Below are 21,650 nucleotides of genomic sequence, written 5' to 3' on the forward strand. Positions count from 1 at the left end.
GGTCTATTTAATGCAAGTACACAAGGGAAACACTACTCACATATTACTGATGATGAATCAATACAGAAAAGCAACTGATGTGTGTGGGAGCCTCTTTCTCTTTATTTTATTTCCCCCCCTTAGTATTGTGTCTTGAAATGTGGTGCTCTTCCAAAACATACTAAATTGTATGGAGGGTAAAAATGATTTAACAAACAAAAGTTTTCCAACAATAAAATATAGAAACATAAATAAATGTTTTTTTTAAAATCAGAAACGTAAACCGAGTTTTCTACTGGAACTCATTCTAGCTTCTTTTTAAATCAGTACACATATTTCAAACATTTTTCTGTGAAGTGTGGGGGCTAAATATGTAAAGATCCTCAAGCATAGAAAATAACAGCACATAAAGTCTCACACATACAAACAAATAAACGTCTACTGTACATACTGGAGCTTAATGTTCAGCCACAGATTAACACATTCACACACACTGCCTTGAACTCAGGTTGTTAAACCTCCGCCTCTCAGCCATGTCGCCGCGCCTTATCCCAGAGTAATGTGAAATATATCGGGGGGAGGGAGGGGGACAGAGATGGAGATGGAGGGGAGGAGAGGGGGATAATACAGAAGAGGGATTTATCTCTTACTAAGACAACAGGAAGAACTTTCAATCAGCTGAAACAGAATTGGTCTTGTATGCATTTGGCCCGCCCTAACACACAGTAAATGTGTCTCTCCCTTTTTAAGGTAAGCCCATAGTTAATATCCTTATTCGAGGAATTTTCCTTAATTCGACTTCTTAGATGTGTGTTTAGTAATCCCATTTCCAGTATTGGAAAAATATGTCTTTTGGATTGAATCCAGGAAGAGTAATGAGTATATTTAGAGAATAAGAAATATATTAACACATTTTACTGAAGGTAGGATCTGTGTGACAAGTTACAAAATATAGTTTCTGTATAAGGGTTGGGATATATACACAGCAAAAGCACATGAATTGGGTGTCTCCTCCATGTTGACAGTATATCATTTTACCTTTATCCTTATCACACACACACACACACACACACACACACACACACACACACACACACACACACACACACACACACACACACACACACACACACACACACACACACACACACACACACACACACACACACACACACACACACACACACACACACACACACACACACACACACACACACACACACACACACACACACACACACACACCTCAGTTTAGCTCCAGTTACCTGAGCAGACCCTGTCAATGTGTGGTCTGTGAGGGGATGTAGCAATGTGATTTAGGTTAAACACACTTCAGTGGCTTATAGGTGTGTAAGGGCTGCTGAACATGTGATAGACAGACACAGAAACACACACACACACACACAGAAACACACACACACACAGAAACACACACACGTTTTCTGAAGGACAAACATTTCATCTCTCCTGGGCTCCCCTACCTTGCAGTTTCAGCACAACTGTCAGCCTCACTGAGTGTGTGTGTGTGTGTGTGTGTGTGTGTGTGTGTGTGTGTGCGTGTGTGTGTGTGTGCGTGTGTGTGCGTGTGTGTGTGTGTGTGTGTGTGTGTGTGTGTGTGTGTGTGTGTGTGTGTGTGTGTGTGTGTGTGTGTGTGTGTGTGTGTGTGTTACTCCATACTATATAGTGCAGTCTGAAGCACTCTAGTACCTGTCTCTTATGTGTGTCCTTCCCAGTATAGCTGGTTGGTAGGCTATGAAGACGATTTAACCTTGCCTCCACATGTTGCTGATGAGTATGTTACCATAGCACTGCAACCAATTTCTAGTTTCTGATGTATGGCGGGAATATGCGCGTTCAGTGAGGCGATTTGCTTGAGATGCAATTTACGTGACAGCGCCTATACATCCAGGGGCAGTTTGATCGATATCTGGTGTGTTTTCCTTTTCTTTTGTTAACAGCTCTATATCTTAGAGTAAATACAAATGAAAGGCAGTTATAGTCTACATAAAGCCAGATATTGGCAATAAGGGCTCTTGTACGCAGGGTGGGACTTTTTATAAGAAATACCATTGCATCAAAGCTAAATGCATTGTTCATAACGTCTTAAGGATTAAGAGTTTGAGATTTGCTTTCGTCCCCTATAGTTTTTGTATTCAAGTACAATATATATAAATCTAATTATTATTATATGTTGCTTTGGTTATTTTCAAAATGTGCGAATGTCCCCATTAATGAATTAAGAAAATTATAAATGACAGTAGAATGCAATCATTCAAATAAGGTTGGAAAATGATCAGCTAAAGAAAATTATGCTACTGTACAGTGGCAATATACTGACGGGAGCCAAGAGGATATTTTGTCAGCTATAGTTAAGTTACATTTTAAAAGACGACTGGTCCTTGAAGAATATTAAAATCACTGTGCTTGCGCAACGATTTCCACAGTTGATAATTCACTCATATTCTTTGAACATTTGCTCAATTTCATGATGAAATAAAACACAATTCCGGGTATCTCAGATGCTGCGATGTCTGAATGGTTTAACATCTTACCTCGCCTTCTCTGTGCCACGGCCTCCCGTTCTGAGGGTACTTGCTCTGGCTCTGGCGTTTCTTCTGCCCACCGTCTGCAAATTTGCACAGCAAAGGCTCCAAGGGAGCTGCAGAGAGATAGAAAGAGGAGGGAGGGGGAGGAAACAAATCAGGTTAGAAGGACTTCATCCTGTGACCCGTCGGAAGGACATGAGTCCTTTTGAACATGTTGCATGTATCTTCTTCTACCATCGTCTCTGTGTCTCTCCCTCCTCCCTCTGCCCTCCTATGGAGCTCCAAGAAAAATTCCCAGACTGACATTGTTGGCAGGCGCTCTCCACCCTGGCCCAGGCTGGCAGCTCATGAAAGAGCATCGCAGGGTATTGTTGAAATAATAATCACAGTAATCGCTCTTGTAAATACCTCGGAGATGGTAAAGCAGCACCGCTCTGTCAGCCAAAGCATTTTCTCAAGAAGGCGTTCCTGTTCATGATGAGTAATCCCTGCTCGTTTCACTTTAACAGGCATATTCTCCTTTATTTAAAATGTTATGCCTTTTTACACTCCACAACAGTCTCACCGGGCTCTGTTGTTTGAGCAGAGGGTGTCATAGATATTTAGATGCTGTTGAAGTGAACACCAGGGGCACTCCGGCATTCTGAGACGATGATAACAAAAAAAAAATAGAGGATTGACACAAGTGCCCTCGCTACAGAGCTGGCAAGTGTCTATCATCAACCAGCAGGAACACATGAAATGAAATAGCTGTTATTAATCTAATTAAAAAGATAGAAAAAAAGACCCCCCTGTCTCTGTATCAACAGCCTTTTGTTTGCATAATTGCTGATAAAAGGTTGATGAGAGTGTTGCGATGACCTACGCTGCTATAAAGATAACTTCTCAAAGGGCATTTTCTCACACTTGAGCTGCAGGTGAGCACCGACAGGCACCAAATTAATTCAGGAAGAGGACTCTCCTGTTGAGATGCTGTAGAGGCAGAGACGATCTGAAGAAAGACAGGCTCAAAGAAGCAAAGGGAAAAAAAGCGAGAGGAAATTTGCTCTTGGTGAGCTTTTCTCATGAGAAACGGGTGGCTCTCTTGGCTGGGGATCTGGGGGTCTTAACAGTGTCCGTCCCCTTTTCAGTGTGCGTCAGCGAGATTGGAATCTCTTTGGAAACATACTGGGGAGATGAGAGAGCGGAATGGAGACAGTTGGAATAACAAAAAAACAAAACAAAGAGGTAGTGAGACAAAGGCACACACACACACACACACACACACACACACACACACACACACACACACACACACACACACACACACACACACACACACACACACACACACACACACACACACACACACACACACACACACACACACACACACACACACACACACACACACACACACACGGAGTCAGATAAGAGACACAGGTGAGTGACCGTGGGAGAAACAAGAAGGAAACAGAGGCTGAGAGACGATCTACACCTGGATCAAACGCTGGCTCTATGTAAAGGCTGTACAGTTCAGTACCAGTACAGCACACACTAAGCCAGCAATCTTGTCCAAACACTGAACCGCCGCTGCCCTGCACCTGGTGGCTTGGAAAGGACCTGACGGCTCTCCTGTCAGCGCCTTCACATTATAGGCCTGGCAGCTCGTGACACGGCCACTCTGTGACGACACGGGCCAATGACGGGGCTGTCTGCAGGAGGTGAGCAACAGGACCTTTCATCACATAGATGACACCCACCGAGAGAATTGTTGATGCTTTAATCTCCGCTCCCAGATGTTGGAGGCGCTTGGGCCTTGATAAGCAGCATCACAAGGCTGGGAATAAAGAAATGCTGCCAGGATTGACAAGGTAGTGACAGCGATAAAATAAGAATAAAACAGCCTGAAGTGAAGCAACCGAGGAGTTTTTTTAGTTGAAATAAATTATTTGAGTATTAATTTTTTATTCTATTAATTTGCATGTCAATTTTGGGGGAATTGTTTGTTTGTTTACAGTATTGCTATGCACTTACAAAACGGTGTGTGTGTGCAGCTTAGGGCCACACACATTCAAACCAACTTCTCTCGAAAATAAGAAAACTTAATGTGTTTACGTGGCTTTAGGGCCTACTATGGGACCACACTTTTCACAGTCAGCCCAGGAGAATGTTGCCGGGAAGGGAGAGTGAGAGAAACGCAGCAGAAGAAAAACAACAAAAGCCCCACCAAACCTCTCCTCTGGCACTGTGGGAGATAATTAGCTATCGGAGACATTTGGAGAATCTGACACAGAGCACGCTGACGTTACCCCTGTGACTACAGCCCAAGTTCCCACAGAGAGTTAGCCAATTTGTATAAGACTCTGGCCCAAGATCAACAGCCTCACACCACCCCACCCACCCTGTGATCACACAGACGCCTCTGTAGCCCTGACACAAACACACCCTTCTTTTGCCCCTAAAGTTTATCTGCTACAACACACAACCCTCAAAAACACAAAACAAACTGCTGCCAGCCTACAAACCTAAAGACCTCTCCCCGCACACCATCATCACTGGCACAGCCCAGAATAAACTAGGCCACTGATTTGTAATGCTAGCTTGCTGACGCTAAGCTTTAGGTCACAGGCTGGAGTATTTGTTGTAGGTGGCCACTTAAAAAAATGTTAGTTATGAACCATTTGGTGCCCTCTAATGATCCTTAATCATCGAAAAAAAAAAAAAAAGGATTTTGGACAAGGTGAACAACTGCTGCTAACAAGGTGCTCCGTGGAGGCTCCTAATTCTATTTTATGTGTGTTACTGTAGGAACTGGTAAACACTTTAACGAGTGGTGACCGCAGACTTGTGCACATTTAACAGCAGCCACGCTCACATGTACACCAAAGCAATAGGGGCATGGCGCAACAGTTCAGTGCGAGTAAGATGTCAACGCTGCTAGCATCATTGGATCGCAGCCTCGGCTCAATCACACTTCCGATTGTGCATCTGGCTCTGAACAGATAGTCATGGCTCTCTGCTCATCAATAGGCACATTGCCAACCAGTCAAATAAACCAATGAGTATGCAGATGTACGTCTGTATGAGACAGAGCAATAACAATGCTTGTTGCAAGTATTAGCGCAGCATTGCATAAGTAATTATTGCTGTTCATGTTGTTTCCTATGTGCGGGCATCTAGGGGAAACCAGTCTGTTGTCTGCAGAGTAACAGCAGATCTAACCATTACTTTTCCTTCTACTATCTGCAGACAAATAGTGCTTGAGTGTGCTCTGGATGGTCTTGCAAGCCAGCTGAATATCATCTTGATCCATGAATGCAAATTAGCATGTGCATTATAACACATAAATATCAACATGTCATACATTTGTCCGCTGATCAGAATTGGACTGCATGTCTGTTCGGCCTGAAATCAATGCAGTAATTTCTGAGCTGCAGAAGGACTGGGTAAAAAGGATTTGCTCAGTGAAATAGCTTTTAACCATCCAGACAGTTATAACAGAGGCTTCTCACAAGAGCTCCAGAGGCAGACTGGGCCTTTGCTCTTGGTATGTGCAAAGAGGCCTGACAGAAGGAAGTGCTCAGCCACTTGTACCAAAAGCAGTCAGTCAGTCTGAAAAGCTTCAGCGAAAGGAAGCTTTGCACTTCTTAAGAACAAAGTCGAGTTAAAGGTTCCTACAGGTTTTTGGCTTGAGGTTCCATGAGCTAAGCGTTCAGATGGTTCCGCTGTGTTTGACTGCAAGGACATATTTGAGGGAAAATGGAAAAGGAGAAAAATGAGGAAAGTATTTTTATTGGAATCCTGCTTTACTCTGACACTGCTCGAGGGGAGCTCTAATTGGATCAACAACTGTCTGATTCCCATCAGCAAGCTTGACCTGTCTGCCCAGACAGAGGAGGCTGAGTCTTATGGGAAGGAGAGAAAAAAAGGAGGGAGAGAATGAGAGGCACGGAAAGACACATGAGGAGGGAGGGAGCACAAGGGACATCGTGCTAGAAATAGACACAGATTTAGTAGTCCTGATAGAACATACGACAGGTGAGAGGGACAAATGAGAAAGGACGTGGACAAGAATGGAGCAGCATATATGTCGCCATTTTCAGAGTGAAACGGGCGAGCTCAGAATGGCCGCCAACCAGGAAGGCAGGCAGCTTCCCTACAGGGAGGGCTTTGATAGATTCCAGTCAATAGCTCTCACAACTGCCACGCTGGCCTCACATCTTTCAGCGCGGAAATGAAGACAGTCTGCCAGCCGTTTTGCTGACAGGGACGGCACACATGGCTCAATGACACGGGCCGATAAATGGAGAGGGCACTGAGCGGGAGAGAGAGACAAAGAGGGAGAAGGAGAGGGAGATAGATGGAAAGACGGGTACAGTGTCATAAAGAGTCAAAAAGACATGGAAGGGAAGAGACGGAGATACTTTCAATGGTAGGAGTGACAGGCGCAGTCCCCCCCCCGTGCAATCCATACTTTATAGATGAGTGAGATTAGTATAGGAAGGAGGATGTCAACAAAGCCCTGCTTCTCACTCTGCATCCGATACACATGCTCTATGGCTATTGATTAGCCCTTGCTCAGACTTTCCCATAGAGGGCCCCTGCAGCCGGCACAGGCCTGAGATCATATTATGGATTACGGGAAGGGAAGTGGAGGGAAGAGCCCTGGATGCAGGCGGTAGAAGCCTGATCGATGAGCTATTGCGCACTTAACAAGAGTAATGTTTTGTAGGAAGTCTCTGACATGCTAATCCATCTCTCACTCCTCTCCGTACCTACATCCATTGCATCCTCCTCTGTGGTTATCCATCCATCTATCTATCCATCCATCCATCCATCCATCTATCTCTTCATGAATCGCTGAGCAGACTGAGCCGAAACCAGCTTTAGACAAATAATAAGTTGTGGTAGATTCTGCATTAAAAACAGCTGTAATTATTTTAGCAGATGAAATTATGCTTGCACCTTCGAGTATTGAATCTGAATTAATCTTCTCCAGCAAGTGCAGCGCCAAACAGGCGGGGGCTTTCCAGCTGCTAGCAAACCCCTGTGTGAAAAGCTCTGAGGTACCAGTTGAACAAGATATTCATTTTAGCTTAATCAGCTAATTCCACTCGCCATTCCCGACGCTAAGGTTGCCATGGTGAGCAAAACAAATTACTAAAAACAACAGACACAGTTATGCGAGTGAGAAGAAGTTAGTACATGTGTTTGCCACCTCCTATAAGCGACTCACAATCCTCCATCCATATTTTGAAATAAGATTTATACAAAAAGACAGTTCTCGCCGCATTCCTTCCAAATGGCATAGTTGTGTGTTGCTGGTTCCTGTAGTTGGCAGATGTTTCTAATGCTGAACCCACACATGCTTCTCCATACTGCCAACATCTTAGTTGTTGCAGTAGGTCTCAGTATCAGAGGCCGCTTTACACAGCTGGCCATGGTGGCAATTACAAGAAGCCACATTGTGGTCGCTTCAAAATTGTAAGAGTATAGTATAAAACAGAAAAACACTATTTGCAGAGTGGATTGGAAATAAGATCCCAGCTAAGAAAACATTGCAGTGTGCAACAGGAGATGTGGCGTGAATACATCACAGACAAGCAGAGAGCCAAGTAGACTGTTTGGTCTGAGGACTCTCCTGAGGTCTTCATCTTTGCATTCAAACATTTCTATTAGGATAAATTACAAACCATTTATTTTTATTTAATTTGACAGTAACTGATGTTTGCACTTTGGATGTGCACAGTGACCTAAGAGTGAGCTCACATGTAAATGCGTGTAACTCAAATGTTTAATACACAGTCCTTTTTTTATGACTCACTGAAATAAATTGAATGAGATAATATGATGAAATGTATCTCTCTCTTGTTAAAGACAGCTGCTTCCTTACATTTCATTATTAATCAAAAACCAACTAATGAAAGTGTTGCATTGCAATGCAGGGCATCGGCAAGGCGGTAATGTGGTAATGTTGCAATAGCACATTTTCCCAGGAAATGATATTTAAAAGAAATAGACCTTCCTCTGACAGTAGAAATATATACGAAGAATAACTGTGTTCATGGAATTCATAACTAGTAAGCCTTCACTGTTTATCTTTGTCCTTGTGACTTGAAACGGGTCCTGGCCTGTGGAGCTTTCTTTTCATTGCAAACCGTTTTGGTGCTGTGGCAGACGGACTTAAGAGCAGCTGTCGGTGGACATTTCCCTGGGGGGGGGGGGGGGGGGGGTGACTCCTGTGCCACTGTCTGTGTCACTGCCTGTGTGGGCAGACAGTGAAGCCAGCCCTGTCCCTGTTAGCAGAGTATTATAACACTGCCAACGCCTCCAGTGACCCGTGAAACCTCCCATCTATAGAGATGAATCATACAGATGGGCGCTTGTAGCAGAAGTACCCATCCACCAGACCTACGGCAAAGATTTCTCAGTATATATGACAGAGTATCAGAATAAATCAGTTTCGAGCTCTGCAAGTAAACCTCAGATGAGGCCATGAAGTCTTCAGTGTGGGTTTAGACTATTGCGAAGGTTTCGTTATAAACATCAAGCATTCAAACTCGCCGCTTAATACAGCTTCCACATAATGTTACTGCAAAAATAAATGTTGTATACGTTTTTTTCCTTTAAAACGAATTTTTCGCTGAGCCTGCATGGTGTTCTCCAGCACGACACTGCTTGACATTCATAGAGTGACACAAATTCACACTCCGAGCGCATTACAAGCAGCATTACAATCACAAGAAAAACTGGATGTTAGGTTGTTTCCAGAGGGTCCAGGGATTGAGACGTGTGATTATTCTTAGTTATAGTTATTTTTAACCCCTTAGGCTTCCATCAACTGCAAAATTGATAATGGCATTTGCACAGTGTGCTTCAAACAAGCCACATCAGTTAGAGTAGCATGGTGAGGACTAAAAAAAGGCTGTGTGTTTGTTAACTAGGTTTCCACCGAAGGGGCTTCCAGTAACAACTGTATGGACAGGAAAGAAAATGAAATTACAGCAAAATAAATGAATTATCAATAAAGAGCCCTCGATACTGTATCTAAGGGGATCAATACGCCACAGCCGGCCTGCAATGTGGGCTGAGGGCAAGCCTACAGCCGAGGGACCGGCTGATCAATAATGTCATCGGGGGTGATTGACGATCAATGCCGCCAGTGACGTTGATTTATGATCAATGAAAGCAGGGCACCCGACTAATAAGGGGAGAAGGGGCAGAGGGGCTGTGTGAGGGGGGTTTCTTAGCCTCCCTCTTACTGTAACTGATTGGGGATCGATGAAGAGTGGCACCGTGGCTGATTAGGGATCAGGTGACTTTGTGGCAGAGCAAGGCAGCTATGTGTGAGAGGATTTGGTTGGCTGAGTGGAGACCAGCCTGTCTGAGCTGAGCAGAGCTGCACAGACTGTAATTAAAGCTGTGCTGAAAGGAGCTTTCCACTGGTTGATAGAAGCTGCAGGTGCAGATCTCTTTGCTCTTTCACTTTCAAAAGAGCAGCCGACACTCACACACACACAAACTCAGAGACACATACACAAAACCAAAGGCAGCGCAGGAAGGTCTGCACCAAGTTTCTGCCATTCTCTGTCATAAAAATCGTATCTGTTACTCTCATCGACATCCTCTGTTGCATTGGCCTCATTTTCTCACAGTCTTCAGATATTTTTGGACACTATCAATGTTTTTTTAGTTTCTTTCTACTGTAACCCCATTTGTTCTCATGTCACTGTTGGACAGGTTTCATTTTAGTAATCAGATTAGTGTTACTGAATTCACAGATGGCTGTGTTGTCACTTAACGGATTTGTAGCATGTAGTTTCTGCCAACAGATTGGAAGTAGAATACATTATTTTATGAAACATGTTATGAAGCTGAGAGTCTTGATAAAACAGGTGTTAACATATACAACGTTATGTATAGTTAGAGCTATGTTTTGGTGAGGTGAAGGCCTGTACAGTATAATATCATACATTACATAATCTCTTCTGGTACACTTTTAAACCACCATAAACAATAATAACCTGATCTTAGACGTAGTTATGAACTGTCTAGGTAGTTTCAGATAAAACTAAAAAGCCAAAAAGCCAGGTCCAAAGAAAGATGGCTCACCCACTCATCCGCACATTGTCTGACAGACCCTTGTACTTCTGAACTTCAAACAGCGTATGAGACATTCCCCTGGCTCATAATTCATTCATTTCTTAGGTATTCTCTTTGTTCTTGCGCAAGGTTGACACTAATTTCCCTCTGTCTTTAGAAAAAAAGTTGCTGACAACAAAGTGGCATCATCTTTGTGCAAAGTGAATACATCAACATTTTTCTGAAAAATGCAATATTGCCCCTTTCACACCAACACGTTTTCAGCGCCGGCTCGGAGCTGGAGCCTGAAAAGTACCGTTTTTTCCTGTTCATACCGCCTCTTAGCTCCGTAATCCGGTTCACTTCCAGCTCCAAAAAATTGTCGGTATAGAAGCAAGAGCTTCGGAGCTAAGAGGCGGCGTCGCTTACGTCTCTCTTATGTCGAGGCGTGCAGGAAACTAAACCCACCGCCTCCCCTGAACATGGGTCGACTGAAGAATCTCGTCATGCCTGCCTACAAGCAGTCGCGCTGAGCAAAGTGACTAGAAGGCAACCACACACTTATAAAAAAAAAAAACACACTTTATAAAGTCAGGCAACACTAACCAGGCTTCGTGTGATTCTGTTTATTTGTACCTTACTTTGACCATCCGTTCGCTGTTATTGATCATTGTGGAGAGCAGGCAGACGTTTTGTTTTGTATTATAGCAGCTATCGGATGGAATCCATACATTGGCTGCACAGGTTGAAAATTATAAGGTTGGAGAAGTTGTTATTTAATTTAATCTGGCTTTGCTTTAAAAGCAACGCGATCATCGACCCGACTCAGTCCCCCCCGTTGTTGTTGTTGTGAGCGCCGTTGGGGAGCAAATCAGCGATGTAAACGGTGACGTCATGACGCAGCAGCGGCAGCACCATCCCGGCTCTGAGTGGTGTGAACAGAGCGAGAGCAGAAAAGGGAAACCGGAGCTGAACGAGAAAAGCTCTAGCTCGGAGCTAGAAAGGGAAAAGCGCTGGTGTGAAAGCCGCATCAGTCACAACTTTTCTTCTGAAATGGGTATACATTGTTTTAGGTTTTAAAGCTGAGTTAAGGGTAATTTACTGATAGAAAGCAGCTAATCTTGTCAGCCATGCATATATACAATGCTACTGGCACGTGTCATCACTATTAATGGGTTTCTCCTACAAATTGAATTAAAAATGGTCATTACAATGCTAATTGTTGAGACAGGAATGTCCTACGATAATCATTAAAAAGACAATTAGAGGTTTAAACCCCTTCAAAACAAAAAAAACTATGGCCAAAATCTTACCCCACTTCCTTCCTATGTCAGTGTTCTACAGTTTCCCTCTCAGTCCTCCCACTGTTGCAAATACATTAAACAAAGTATGGAAGCAGATTCCTCCAATGTGCACACTTAGCAAACTCTTCAGCATTATTTATAGAAGCTTCAGTAGCTTTACCCTTGCATCCCCTTGAGAGGAGAGATGCGAGAGCGATAACCAGAGAGAGAGGTTGACCTGTGGAGAACAACTTTGAGCGAGTCCTTACTTAAACATCTCACAAGTGATGAAAAGGCTTTGTTTTTCTCAGTCTGCGTTAATGGGCCCCAATCGATGATGGAGAGCCTTGTTTTTTCTCCACATGTCCTGACCCCTGGGGGAAGCACAAGGAGGTAATGTGGGAGGGAAGAGATATTGACACTCACATCGATATCACTAGGGTTCACAAGCACCGGCGTGGTGAAGGTAACTCCTTTTTACTTGAAGTTGAGGTCAGATATCAGAAGCTTATCAAGGACAGCAGTACAGAGCAGACTGAGTCTAAATTAGTAGATACGATCGCTGTTGTTACACTGATGATATTCATCAGCGCTTATGATTCTGCTCCAGAAGCAACCTGGCACACACACACACACACACACACACACACACACACACACACACACACACACACACACACACACACACACACACACACACACACACACACACACACACACACACACACACACACACACACACACACACACACACACACACACACACACACACACACACACACACACACACACACACACACACACACACACACACACCCCTTCCCTTAAACAATGGCAGGAATGTGAGGCAGCATAGCACCGCAGCGGAGCACACCGCCATGCCGGCTCTCATCTGTCACCAACGGCAACCAGCCCTCCAGCCGCCATGATGTGCAGCTTAATTGGGGGAGCTGATGAGGTCTGATGAGGCCGGTACTTATTGAATTCCCCGGCCTGTTATTTAGATAATGCTGAAGAGGAGCGGCCTCCGTCATCTCCCCTATTCTCATTCATTCACTGTCCCAGCAGGGGGCGGCGGGCTAATTTACTCTTGTTTGTAAAGGCTGTGTGAACTGAGGGGATTTGGACACACACTCCCCTCGCTCGCACACATCTAACACTCCCCGCTGTTGATTTTAGCCCATAATGGGGCTGTTTGACGAGTTAACCAGATTCTCACACCCATTTCAACCCCCTTTTCCCTGTCTTTTCTGTATTTTGGTGCTGGTATTGTGTGAATAATTAGACTTTGAAGCAATCTTATTTCCCTTTACTCAGCTTTTCTCAAAGCAATGACCACATTTGAATATGTGCCTGTGTTGACTTGTTTGAGTGAAAAAGAGAAACGGAGGGTGTGAATGAAGTGTGATGGAGACAAGGAGAAGCGGAAGTTGCAGAACAGATGGCTAAATGGCAGGACAACAAAATGAATTCTGTGCCTCAGACTGGTTAAGGAGACTGAGACCGTGAAGTCACAGAGGGGGGCCAAGAGTGCTGCTCAGTATGGGAAAGCACATCAAAACGCATTCGAAGTGACAGAAACTCCTGTGATTAATGACTCTGCTGCATAGAACTGAAAATAATATGAACATTAAAGTTTTAATGGAAATATTGAGCATCTGGGTGATCGACATTCCTCAGTACCGGCAGCGGCGTGGAGAGGCTCCAACTTCACAAATAACTGAGCGAGGCCTGCCAGAAGAGCAGCAACAAATATCTGGCGGTTGTCACTATTGTGGAAATGTATCATAAGTCTAATGTTATGATATGCCTTGGGTTGATTTTCTCACAATTTACAATTGTCAGGAAATGATCATATGAATGTAAGGTAATGTAATAACCATGAATGCATTGTTACCTTGTCTAGCCACCATTTAAATAGCTTGTTTTTGATTGGCTGAGACCTTCCATTTCCTGTGTTTTCCTGTATCTTGGCTTTTCTGTTGTAAGCAGGCCAGAAACTTTACATTGTATTACATTGCTAGTGCTTTCACTTTTTTACCAGAAGGTGATTAAGAGTGGAATTTCCACCACAAACTGACTCTCTATAGAGCAGAGATATACTCATCCATGCAGAGTATGTGAGATCTTGCTTTCCCGGCTTTTCCTTTACCAGAATGCGCATTACAATGAAACACAATTAGCCGTCAGAATCTCTGGAACGCTGTCGTTAAAAGTGCTTTTTCTTTTGGGAAGATAATTCAGATATGTTTATACATTCAATAAAACCAGCTACCATCTGTAATCTAACAAATATTTCTCATTCCACATATTGTCCACTGAATAACTGGCCCATGACTAGAAAAACAAAAGGCCATATTTATACAGGCCAGTTGTTGTGGCCTTTATAGATCGGGTGGGGTGGGGGGCAACGCTTGCGAGGGGGGCCATTAAGGCATCAACATTTAAAAGCTTACACGGAGAAGGTACAACGTGAAGTTCACCAGGGGCAGAGCGAATCAATACCAGCTCGACTTAGAAATCTGCTGTATAATCCTCGATCTCCAAGGCCATTTGCCTTGCAGTCTGAAATTGGATACACACTGACTGCATCCCCCCCACCCACACACACACACACACCGGCCCGCACTCAACCCTGCTGCGCCCAGCCCGCCCCTCAAATGAGACATGCTGAAAAATTGATCTGGATGCATCTGTGGCAAGATTACATCTAGGGCTAAAAGAGAGATATGACTAGCTCAAGGTAATTCATAAATCTATGTGAGTGTCTGAGAGGATCAGGGCAGGTGCTGGTGAATGGAAAAACCTACTGTAGTTGTATTATCATAACTACAGCCCTGCTTTCTGACAGACTGCTGCACAAAAAGGCCATTATTTCAAAACCTCTATAAATGCTAAGGGCTGATAAAGGCCACACATCGAAACACATTGTATTCACTTCTTTATACAGTAGCACACAATGCTGCAGCTATGATTAACAAGGACGTAAGGAAAATAAATCATCTTTGTTTATTTTGCCTGTAAGCTACAAGGCCTTTTGCAGTGTAATAACATTTCTTTGATTAATTATAAGAGAAGAATGGGATGTAATAGAACTTCATCTAGAAATAAATATTTTGCATAGTATATATGTCAAATACAAATCCTGTATATTTAACATGAATTCTTAGCATTTCTGTAACTGGAAAAGATAAAGTTGAATAATCTCTTATTTTTTGTAAGTCATATCGTCTCCACGTTGGAGTTGCAGCATTGATTTCCTTTTCATTCATTTCTTTCTTTCTTTTTTTATTCATGCATGGTTGCATTTGTTTCTCTCACTCTTTTTATATATGCTGAAATGGCAAAGGGGTAAAACTACTGATAACTAACTTTGGAACAGTTCAATAAAGGTGACAATATGGGGATCACTATGTTGCCATTTCGTATCCAACACAACCTTTAAAAAACACGTCAACTAATATGACCACAACATTTCCAATTCAAGGAAAAATGGCAAATGAAAGTTGAATGTTTTATTTCCATTGTTTGACTGAATAAACTTTGACTGATAAACTAGTATTTGAAATAGTTTTCTGCCAAGAATAGTATTGTTTTTTTTTTTCAATATATATTATCTTAAACATTTATGTGGGAGTCAGCTTTACTCAAACTTGACCGTTTTTGTAAAAGTTATAGGACTTCTCAAAGGTTTTGTTGCTTGACCATTCCTTTTGCCTTCTGGCGAGGGAAACAAAACAAACAGAAATATTCCACTTCAACAAAGAAGCTGCACAAGAGTAACCTTACTTACTTTGTGTAGCAAAGCAAGACAAGAAAAGTGAGATTTCTAGGAAGGGTATATCTGTAGGTGCCTCTCTGCTGTTAGTGTGGGCTGCATGGTATTTTATTTTATTCCCATGGAGGTTTGTATTGTTAGAGTGGCAGTTGTTGGACTCTCAGAGGCCTTTAAGCACTCTGCTTTCCCTCTATTACGTGTGCCCTTTGGGGGGACAGACAGTTGTAGTGAGATGCAGTGCAGCGCTGCAGGGGTGGTCCCCAGATACCACAGATTCATACTTCCCACCTGACGCACAGGATAGAGAGAACAGAGAGCTGGCAATTACCAGACTTCTCACTATATATACTGCAATCCTGGCCAGCTCTGCTCTGCTGTACTCCACTCAGAAGGCTGTCTCAGGGCCAAGCTGGAGGTAATGAAAGCAACACATCCCTAATGGACTATTGATGTGTGTGTGTTTGTGCGGGTGTGTGGAAGTATGAGAGGAAGAAGTGAGAGAGGCTCAAAGAACAAAGGTAGGAAACCGAGACTGAAAGAAATCATTCTTTTGGCTGCGTCCGTGTGCTTCCAGTTTGTGTGTTGAATGATTTTTTGCAACTGCAACTGTGCATCCCTGTCTGTGAGCTACTCTAAATCATATATAAGCTGAGCAATAACAGAAGAAATACACTGTGATGCAGTAAGCACACTGCCAGCCCAGGAAACAGAGACAGACAGAGAGACGGTGTGTCGGAGACATGAGGTCACACTGAACCAGGTGCGTTTCCATCGCCCTCCAGCTCAAACACCAGCAGGCAGCTCTCATATAAATACGCTCACATACAAGGAAGCACAAATAGCTCCATGTGACATAAAAACATTGGCAACTCGGGTGCCATGACAGCAAGTTTCTTAAAATGGAACACTTCCCACTCCTACTGATCGTCCATTGGCACAGCATGTAGGTGTGTTCAAATGTTTTTTTGTGCGTCCCCTTCCCCGCTGGCAGGCATTCGGATGAATGAAAGGGCGTCAACTCCTGGAGGTCCGGTAGCGCTACAGAAATAACTCTGTGACCACAGTGACCTCTGCTTGTTCCCACACAGCCTGCGTCCTGTTTTAATGGAAGACCGTGCTCTATTTTGGGGGCAGCGGCTAGATTTATCTCACTGCCCTCTGTGTCCTGGGACGGTGACAGTGACGTGGTCGGGGTGTAACTGATGCCACTTTTCTTTTTAACTCTGCTTCCTTGACGCAAGCACACAGAGGATACGATTAGTCTTGAGGTCAATTTAAGTCTTTTAGCTGACCTGGCTTAACCTCACTACTTCTGTTCACTTTTAAATGTATACACATGCTAGAGTGGAAAAGGAATAAAAGCTGTAATCGATCATGTATTGTGATGCTGTAAGCTGTTGAAAGGTGCAGCAGATAGAGAGCAAGCATGCTGAATTGCTTGCATACCACAGAGACCTTGGAGCATGATTATCCTCCTCAGCAAACGTAATCTTTCTACTGGAGGACGGGCGGGCCGGCCAAAAGGCCATGAGCTCAGTGACCTGCTGTATCGGCTGAGAGGAGGAATATTATTCTCTGAAAAAGTAGTGCATTGCCTCAGGTCCTGCATTAGATTAGGTTGACTGATGGCTAAAAACCTGGAATCTAGGGATCTGTGAAGATAACGCATCTCAGGAATGTATTCCTCAGAGTGGTGGAGAGCCAAGTTATATCCAGGGAGAACTATAAAAAGAAAAAAACTTCAAGGTTTTCGAGTGCTACTGGGTTTGCCAGAATGAAATGCAGGGCTAAAAAGGTATAAGAACACTCCCAAAGTCTGAAACAACATCTGCCCAAGACATTCAATCAACAATTGGTTACACAACTGTGCCTCAATGGGTAGGGCTAAATGTCAGTAGAACGAAAACAAATATATAACTTGCTTGATGATACATTAGATGAATGCTTGTTAATCCGTCAAACATACTGGCATTTTATTCCCTTTTCTCAACAGTACTTGAAACAACACTGCCCAAACCATAAGGCCAATATACTGTATTGTTTTAAAGAGGGCTTTTTTGTTTGAATCTCTATTTTGGCAAAATGTGGCTTTGAGTTAATTGCGAACATCATAATGCTAACATGCTCCCAATGAATATGCTTACAGTAAATGCTGTGTTGAGCACTGTTTACAACGGTCATGATCTTAATTTTGCGCGTCAGCATGCTAAGCACAAGTTCACCTGATGTTGGTGCTATTGGAAATGTTAAATTATTACAAAAAGTTTTCAGGGGATTTAAATGTCATGACTTCCATTATATTCAAACCTAATAATGTCATCCTCATGGCGACTCAAGAAAAAAGCCCGGGGATAACCAAAAGCATTAAGATTATTCATCTGGGGACCATGACTGTCTGTACAAATTGGTATGTTAATTTATCTGATAGTATATATTATAGCATATATTTTAACTATTATAACCTGGAACAAATGGGTGGACAGAGTAGACCCATGAAACTAAAACCAGCTCCTTTTAAAATGGGAAAAATGTGAAGAAAGTATCATTAATTACTTGGTGTATTACGAATGTATGAACCTTTTATTACTTTGTTGCTGCTCCACTCCTCCGCTTTTAAGGATACATTATTGATAAGTGCAAAACTAAAAACTGTGTCGTAACCGTCAGCTGTCCAGAGCACAAAAGCGTGCACATCTCACATCAATGAAATGGCTGAAAGCATATCAAACAAGGAAAGCAAAAATGTTGTTCATAAATAAAAGCAGCCACAGGTGCTTATTTTGCTCGCACTAATATTGTGTGCACTCAGCCATATCCAGTAACAGAGATGAGCATCAGGGAGGGATGAGCTGAAATGTGTGCGATGCGTGTAAAAGCGAATAGAGGAGGTGCAGGGAAAAGTGAGGGATGAAAGACAGGAGATGAGAGAGATAGTATAAAAGCAAGGACAACAAAATAGTGTGAGGGTAGGTCAGAGGGAGAAAGATATAAAGGGATCAACCGGGAGGACAGCTGGACCGGGGTCACAGGGGTCAAGCTCAGGAAGCGGTCACACAGTCAATGTCATCCTTTCATCTCCTCTGCTGCCGAGGCAGAAACCTAAACTTTACTCGAATGTAACCTTCCAAAAGCACGGGTTGATCCAACTTTCCTCTCTCTTCTGCTTCCCTGCGCCACCCATCACTTTCTTCCCCTCTCTGCCCTTTCCCCATCTGTTCTCTTTTATCTCCCTCTCTTATTCTTGTCACATTTCCTCAGCTCCTAATCTATTTCTTTCCATCGCCCTCCTGCTATATATTTCTCTCCATTACTCTCGCTCGTTATGTATCGTTTTCTCATGGTAACTCTCCTACATGGCTCCTCTCTCCACATTAGATGTGGTCGAGTGGAGGGCAAAGTCAATCGTTCCTGCCTAAACCCTCCAGGAGCCTGCACTCCTCTTCTCTGCCTAAACAAACTTTGAAGCCAATCAAAGGGCTTATATTATTTTCCGTGGAAGGCGACTGCAGCAGGTAAATGCGATACATTTCAGTGACAAATCCGCTCTCTCCTCCTTCTCCTCCTCCTCCTCCTCTCTGTGCTAACCGTTGGCTCCGATCATGATTGATACAGTTCAGTGGCAAAACAAACAAAGCGTGACAAATCCAGATTATTGTCTGTGGGCGAGATAAGGTTATAATGAGAAAGTGCATCGGGGGAAATTGATCCTTTTTCAGGAAGCTGTCTGATTTACTGGGGATGCCAATAATAACTTCCTGTGTGACCTGCCTCTAATGGGGGGGCGGGCAAAGGCAGGGATGGGGGGTGGAGGGGTTCATGCTAAGAGGACAGATTTCATTACGATGCAATATCCTGAGGAGCGCATTTGAGAGGGAGGTTTGGTAGCTAATTATTATCCGCAGGCATGTATATTGAAAAGCTGTCTGATTGTCAGGGTGTATCGCACACAGAGACAGAAACATACCGGGTGACAGCCGCAGTAAATGAATTTTCGATACATAATGGATTTGACCTGAAAACATTAGATGCAAACAATTCACAGATCAGCACCCACACATGACACGCAGATGCATCATGGGAAAAATGCACTTTCCCATGCTTTGAGTGGCAGCCATGTCTGAGATGCAGTGACAGCCAAACCTACTTGGCTTCATGTTAAATCTACATGCCATAGGGGAGAGGAATGGGCCCGGTGACAGGCCAGGGGAATGTGGGAGGGATTGCAGAAATTAACATGGATTACTCAAGTATGACTGACAGTTTCAGAAGGGCTTTCTGTGACTTACCAAGTGAATTGGGACCTGCCTTAATTCAGCGAGGGACGTTTTAATACCGTGGGCTGTCTGTGCTATCTTGGCACCGTTGCCTTGGTGAGGACGCCAACTGGGAGGGAATTTTTTTCTGCAACAGCACCCCCAGCAACAACTCCCCCAACCTCAGTGGCGCAGGCCTCGTGTTGTGCAAATAATGACTTGATGTGTGTGTCGGGCCAGCACTCGGGGTTCAGGGCTGTCTTTTTGTGTTTTCTTTAAAGGGGGGCTTGCCAACTAGTAACCCTTGTGAACTACGTCTAGCATAAGCCTGACAGCTGGCGGTTTTCTACAAAGGCTGGGTGTCATCTCTATCTCCGACGGATCAGGGAAGTAAATTGGAAAACTGATTTCCACACGTCCCCATGAAGAATATGCCTTTTACTGTAGGCTTACATATACAGTATGTTTTATTCGAAAAGGGTGTTGGTGAGGAGAGACAGAGAAATAGTGAAAAAAGATAAAGTTTGAGAGAGAAATGCCAGACTACTATATAAAAAAGAAGCAGGAAAGCTTGTACATATTGCATGTTTCCGTTTGGTTCCATCTCCCAGGGCCACTGTGGTTGCTTCCTGATGTGGTTTCCATTATTTATCCAGCATCTATTGGACATTATTGGAGACTACCCTCTGCTGCCATATTGGCAGAGGGACAATGGAGAGAGCAACGACAACAGAATGGAAAAGGAAGAATCTGTAGGGAAAGTTCTCATTCAGTCGGACTAAATCTCTATTTGTACATTTGCACTGTTAGACATTCATGAAAAAGCTGGATCCATTGAAGTCTGACACTGTCATTTGTTAACGCTCAACACTACCTGTATGTAACCCATCTGAAAACACACCTTGTTTATTTAGCTGCTGTTCGATTGTTGACAGTGAAATCTAGTTAAATTGCACAAAGAGCAGCAGTTGCCTGAGCAGCACAGAACATGTATCAAATGTTATCAATTTCCTCTGCCACGGCTCACACACAATACGGGATGTACATGGGATTACTCACCTGCCAAAACCAAACAATGGCTAATGTATCTCCGGTTCAAATTACATTTACCATAGGGTGTCATCTCTAAGCTGTTTAATGCATTGTGGGACGAAGGGCTTTAATCAGCGAGGCTCAGTGGAGCCAGCGGATTAAATCACTTTTTATCTGCGCTTCCTTTGACTTTCCCAGTGCTCAGGGTTGCAGTGTAAATCATAATGCGTCCCTGTTGGGCTCACTTCACTATGCTTTATTGCTGTAGTCACATTTCATAAATTCTATTTATTTTGTGTATTGAGTGAATTCACATGCACTGAAAATAAGGATAAGTTGATGATGTCTCAAAAAGGCATCCATTGTGTCTACATGGGTGTTTAAGTCCATCTATATTTGTCTATCCTATGTTCTTTTGTATACATTTAAATAAGGAATGTGTTTGTGCATGTGAATATATGTCGATACACACACCTATTTGTCCTATGGCATACAGGCTATATCCATCTAGCATGTGAATGACTTTGTATCTGTGTGCGGGCGTATGCACGCTCACAGCCCGCAACAGAGACGGGGAGAGCGGCTGCCGCATTGCACAGAATAGCTAAACAGCTGTAGTGCTCCATCAGGGCTATCGATCATGTCCCTCTCTCTGAATCACAATCAGCCGTGGGCAGAGTGGAGAGGCTGGAGCAGGCCTCGGTGACTCGCTTGT

General features: G+C 43.5%; 1 protein-coding gene across 7 annotated transcripts in view; it reads right to left on the reverse strand.

Moving 5' to 3' along the window:
- Positions 1–21,650, reverse strand: part of LOC307021037 (RNA-binding motif, single-stranded-interacting protein 3) — a 258,107-nt gene that overhangs the window by 38,173 nt on the left and 198,284 nt on the right. For all 7 annotated transcript variants that reach the window (XM_079652770.1, XM_079652771.1, XM_079652769.1 and 4 more), the window contains one exon: positions 2,532–2,638. In XM_079652770.1, the coding sequence (XP_079508896.1) occupies positions 2,532–2,638 (107 nt within the window). The remainder of the gene's footprint in view (positions 1–2,531; positions 2,639–21,650) is intronic.

Source organism: Notothenia rossii, assembly GCF_949606895.1.
Source record: "Notothenia rossii genome assembly, chromosome: 10".
NCBI classification, from domain to species: domain Eukaryota; kingdom Metazoa; phylum Chordata; class Actinopteri; order Perciformes; family Nototheniidae; genus Notothenia; species Notothenia rossii.